This window comes from Schistocerca serialis, chromosome 3, assembly GCF_023864345.2.
Source record: "Schistocerca serialis cubense isolate TAMUIC-IGC-003099 chromosome 3, iqSchSeri2.2, whole genome shotgun sequence".
In the NCBI taxonomy this organism is placed as follows: Eukaryota; Metazoa; Arthropoda; class Insecta; order Orthoptera; family Acrididae; genus Schistocerca; species Schistocerca serialis.
In genome coordinates, this window is record NC_064640.1 from 452,776,906 (window position 1) to 452,782,905 (window position 6,000).

The 6,000-nt window shown below is 36.9% G+C and overlaps 1 protein-coding gene across 1 annotated transcript in view; it reads left to right on the forward strand.

Moving 5' to 3' along the window:
• The window catches only part of LOC126470354 (DEP domain-containing protein 1A-like), a 121,842-nt gene extending 117,615 nt beyond the window's left edge, over positions 1 to 4,227 (forward strand). Inside the window, exon 10 of the mRNA XM_050098146.1 lies at positions 2,535 to 4,227. Coding sequence (XP_049954103.1) covers positions 2,535 to 2,669 — 135 coding nt within the window. The 3' untranslated portion in view covers positions 2,670 to 4,227. The remainder of the gene's footprint in view (positions 1 to 2,534) is intronic.
• The last annotated feature ends 1,773 nt before the right edge of the window (positions 4,228 to 6,000 follow it).

Here is a 6,000-nt window from a genome sequence, read left to right on the forward strand (position 1 = left end):
TTGGATTCCGTAGAAACACTGGAACACGTGAGGCAATACTGACCTTACGACTTATCTTAGAAGAAAGATTAAGGAAAGGCAAACCTACGTTTCTAGCATTTGTAGACTTAGAGAAAGCTTTTGACAATGTTGACTGGAATACTCTCTTTCAAATTCTAAAGGTGGCAGGGGTAAAATACAGGGAGCGAAAGGCTATTCACAATTTGTACAGAAACCAGATGGCAGTTATAAGAGTCGAGGGACATGAAAGGGAAGCAGTGGTTGGGAAGGGAGTAAGACAGGGTTGTAGCCTCTCCCCGATGTTGTTCAATCTGTATATTGAGCAAGCAGTAAAGGAAACAAAAGAAAAATTCGGAGTAGGTATTAAAATTCATGGAGAAGAAATAAAAACGTTGAGGTTCGCCGATGACATTGTAATTCTGTCAGAGACAGCAAAGGACTTGGAAGAGCAGTTGAATGGAATGGACAGTGTCTTGAAAGGAGGATATAAGATGAACATCAACAAAAGCAAAACAAGGATAATGGAATGTAGTCTAATTAAGTCGGGTGATGCTGAGGGAATTAGATTAGGAAATGAGGCACTTAAAGTAGTAAAGGAGTTTTGCTATTTGGGGAGCAAAATAACTGATGATGGTCGAAGTAGAGAGGATATAAAATGTAGGCTGGCAATGGCAAGGAAAGCGTTTCTGAAGAAGAGAAATTTGTTAACATCCGGTATTGATTTAAGTGTCAGGAAGTCATTTCTGAAAGTATTTGTCTGGAGTGTAGCCATGTATGGAAGTGAAACATGGACGATAAATAGTTTGGACAAGAAGAGAATAGAAGCTTTCGAAATGTGGTGCTACAGAAGAATGCTGAAGATTAGATGGGTAGATCACGTAACTAATGAGGAAGTATTGAATAGGATTGGGGAGAAGAGAAGTTTGTGGCACAACTTGACCAGAAGAAGGGATCGGTTGGTAGGACATGTTCTGAGGCATCAAGGGATCACCAATTTAGTATTGGAGGGCAGCGTGGAGGGTAAAAATCGTAGAGGGAGACCAAGAGATGAATACACTAAGCAGATTCAGAAGGATGTAGGTTGCAGTAGGTACTGGGAGATGAAAAAGCTTGCACAGGATAGAGTAGCATGGAGAGCTGCATCAAACCAGTCTCAGGACTGAAGACCACAACAACAACAACAACAAGTCCTAACAAAATCCTCAAAAATAAAAATTATCACTAACAGATATGTCCTGAGACTCAACTGGTACTAATGGAAATCCAGTGTGGTGAACACTGTTTTATTTAGATATGTGCAGAAGTGGAAGTGATCTACCAATGTTGTAATGTGTTCTCATGGGTATTATTTGAAAATGTCCAGTGGGGTGTTTGACGTGTTGCTTAAGGAGCATACTTGGCAAACAGTGCAAGGTATCTTCCATACCTTGTACAATAGCCAGTTCACCACTTTGCAAGGCAGTGATGTATACACATACTTCATCTGGACAGATACCTTCCATTTATGTTAGATTACTGATTCTCACCAAATTAGAACACATTTGAAGTCACTCTGCAAGCTGAAGCTAAAGTGTGGCTCATGTGTAGGGAGAACTGTACTGTGTTGACTTGTGCACTTCCTCACATGAGCAATATTGTGAGGTTCAGATGTGGCTGACTGCCTCACAAACGTATCACCTTTATGAATTTCTCGGCACACATTACTTGAAGACAAGTCCTTTCACGTGCTATAGTTGGGGTCGGGCCATTGTTCGAGATTTGCTGTGCATTTGAATGAACATGACATTGGTACACAATAACTCATTACTGTCTGTGGCTAAATTTTTGGGATTCAGGCTGTCATGTTTACAAATTGTCATTACATACAGAGATGAAAAGGTAATAAAGTATTTTCTGTTATTCATTAGCTGAGTTTGACCTAATTCAAATCTTTAATGGCCCTCCACGGCAGTTCTTTAAGTAAATCGTATTTTACCCAGCTGTCAGCTATCTCAGCCATTGTATCTCAACCTCACAGCATCAATAGATACCCGATCAATATAAATACAGATGTCCATTATATACAGATGTTAGAAGTGGAGTCTGCAATATCAATGTGCATTTGATGGCCATTTGATAATTGTGTGCAGTGCTGTTTTACTAACAGTAGTTTAGGTTTTCTTAGTAGTTACTGTTTTTGTGCTTCAGTGAGAGTGCACCTTGAAACATGTAGTCACGTTATTTTTTTAGATTAAGTGTGAGAGAAACAAATGCACGTGAGGATTTACATGGTTTTATAAATTATGCTGCTTGCTAATTGTTTGCTTAGTTATGTTTGTCTGCCCCTTCCTGTGATGTCCTTTATCTTAGTTGTACAAACTTATTATTATTTTTTTTTATCAAAACCATATATAATTTTAGCTCAATATTTTTGCTGGATGCTCCATGAGATATACTTTCTGTTCTCTTCAGATAGTGGTCACTTCTTCCTGGAGCAAAAGTAGTGTTCAACAGTAAAGTTTTGTTAAAAACTGTGATATATTTCTCTTTTACAGTTCAAGGAGTCATATCCTCATATCTATAACATGAGGTTTCCAGAGGACAAAAGCAGAGATACTGTCAGTGCAGAAAAACATCGAAGTATTCTCCATTTTCCGGCATTCGCTAGACTGAAAAGTATAAGAGTGTGAAATAAGTGAAATGCCAGTCACTTATTGCTCTTCATCTGCAGTTCTTACTGGTTTGTGGTTGTTACTTTTACAAGCCTGACCTAAAGAAAATACACAATCTCTCTCTACCCTGCCCTCCTTTACCATTCCCTCTCTTTTGTGTAAGACTGTTAGTCCTAAAACAAAGCACGCAAAAAGAAGTCATTATAATGAACTTTTCTTTACATGACTATTTTTGAAATACATGCCTTTCCATCAGCTTTGTCACTGGCATGTCAGCATACATATTACATGTTTGTCACTATCACCAATGCATTACTTTTTGTTAAGCCTTTTAATGAGCACCATGTAAAATCTCAAATTCTACAGTAAATAATAATTATGTAACATAATAGTAACTTTGATACACTATACACAGCACTACAGTACATAAGGACCAAACATTGACTTTTTTATACATGCCCTGTGTGCTGTTTTCCTCTGTTTTCTTTAACAGACTAGATGTCATCTCACTTTGCAGCTACCAATAATGATCAATTAGGCAAAGTAACTGAGTGAAGTACCACTGTGGGTAAGACACTAGATTTGTGTTAGGGAAGATAACAGTTCAGATCTCCATCTGTGTATCCATATTTTGGTTTTCCGCAATTTCCTTAAATTGCTTATTGTGAATGCTAGGACAGTTCCCTTGAAAAGGCACATACAGTTTCTTTCCCTGACGTTGTCAGTCTGATCTTGAGTTCCATATTCAGTGACCTCATCAGTGATTTCATTTAAACCTCGATCTTTCTTCTCTCATTCCTTCCTTCTCTCCTTCGGGCAAAGTGTGTTTTATGAACTACTTCTTGTTCATCAGTTTTAGTCTGTCGGCACTGTTGTTTTAATTTTATTAAAAAAAACTATTAGATATGAAATCAAGAGTTTTGGTAATAACAGGAAAAATATGTTGGCAGTTGCAGAATGGTCCCTGAATAAATGGAGATTTAAATCACATACTAGTAGGTGTGAAATAATTAAAATAGTATTTCCATAATTGAACTGCCTGTTCAGAAAAAGCGCGCGCGTGCGTGTAAGACAGTTCTTGTTTAATTTTTATTGACCAATTGTGTAGCACTGTACCTAATTTTGTGCCTGTTGGTTAGTCACAAAAATATTTGATTGCAGTTGACACTATTTAATATTATGGTGTTGTGATAACTGATGTGAATAATTTCAGTTAAACATTGTTGAATATTCTTTTATTTTTAGATATGTCTTTCGAAACACTAATTTCAACATGTAATGAAATAAATAGTTCTAGTGTTTGTAGCATGCAGCTATATAAAGTCATATATGACACTTTGGTGACTTGGGTCATTTTACAAATTGCTTACAAAGTGCTACACATTTTTTTCAACATTTACATACCAGGGAGTATATATTTCGATGCCCAATGTTCATCACAGTACAATCTAAATATAAAATACACTGGTTATCACTGTTAGTATTCAACCGCGATTCTTATTCATATATTTTAACAACGCGTTTCAAGAGACAATGCTCTCATCATCAGGTTGTAAAGTCTATGTCATGAAATTAAACGGACTAAAAAGACAAAATACTATCACAAATAGTTGGGAAGTCCATAGAGTAAAACAGAATTAAAAGTATATTGGACTGTGGGTCCTCGTCTTACATTGAAGTTGTTGACAAGTTGATGGCCGTCCCATAGTTACCAAGTATGCTGTCGCACTGTGCCGGCTCGGGAGCTGTTGTGGACTGACATGCCTAGGTGTTGTGGCGTGGTTACAGCCATGTGCTTGACAGTAACGCTATGCTGTTGGGCGCCTTATTTCCTTATTGCATTGGTCTGCCATCGTTAGCCTCTCGCAACTCCGTCAGTGACATGCTACCAGTTTAAAGTCGCATACCTACCCTAAAATAATTCTAAAAACCCGTTAAAAAATCTCATTTCTTTAAAATTATCTTGTGCATTTAGAATATTGCTTTGTTTCTTTTCATGGATAGCTATCTCGAATTCCTCTAGTAAATCAAGTTTCCTCCCTTTCTTTTCTACATGCAATATTTCTACGTTATCTTCTATGCTGTTAAGGGGATGGCCTGTTTCATATATATGGTTCGCAACAGCTGATTTGTCATAATTTCCTAACCTGAACGCATCTTTATGTTCTTTATATCGGATCACGAGTGATCTTCCTGTCTGCCCTATATATTTTGCATCACAAGTTCTGCACTGAATCTTATAAACTCCCGATCTTTCAAACTTATTTCTCTTCTCGCCAATATCGTGCTTAAGGCTATACCTCACTAGGTTATTAGTCTGAAAAGCTATTTTAACATCGTATGGCTTAAAAATATTTGCTATCTTTTGTGAGACTGTTCCGTAGTATGGCATCGTGATAATTTTCTCTTTCTCTCTATCAGGTTTTTTCTTTTTGCGCTTATTACTTTTCCGTAACAGTTTTTTAACCATATCTATTCTGTAACCGTTATTCATCGCTATTCTCTTAATGGTATTAATTTCAGTCTCCCTATCTTTTTCGCTCATAGGTATATTTACTGCCCTATGCACAAGACTACGGAAAGCAGCTTCTTTATAAGCCTGCGGATGGCATGAATCATTCGGGATCACGGCATCAGTCGTAGTTTGTTTTCTATAAACGGAGAACGCATGTTTGTTGCCCTGCTTTTTTATATTCTGGTCCAGGAACTGTAAACAATTGTCAGTTTCATACTCCATGGTAAATTCTATTTTGTTATGTGCGTCGTTGAACTTTTTTACTATTTCCTCAATGTCCTCACGGGAACCATCGACAAGTAACAGAGTGTCGTCAACATAACGTTTGTAATAAACAATTTTATCCATAATGTTATCGTCAGAATTTAAAACTTTATTTTCCAGGTCGTTGATAAAAATGTCTGAAATACTGGACCCCATGACTAACCCATCGTCCTGAATATAAAATTTTTTACTAAATGAAAATAATTAAAACTTGTAATGAGCTGTAGGAGTTCAATAAATTCAATTGTCTCTTGCGTTGAAATTTTACCGTATTTAAAGAAATTTCTCTTAATGATTTCTATAGTTTCATTAATCGGAACACTGGAGTATAAGTTCTTAACATCCAACGAAACCAAACGGGAAGTGTCAGTGACTAGCGTATCTTTAATTTCACCTATCATGGTCATAATACCATGCACCGAATAGTTATTTTTATACACGTAAGTCTTTTTCAGAATTTGGTTCAACAATTTCGTTATTTTATATGCTGGACTATTTCGACCGTTAACAATCGGACGAACCGGATGCAGATCTTTATGTATCTTCACCTGTGATCTTAATTTGGGGGCC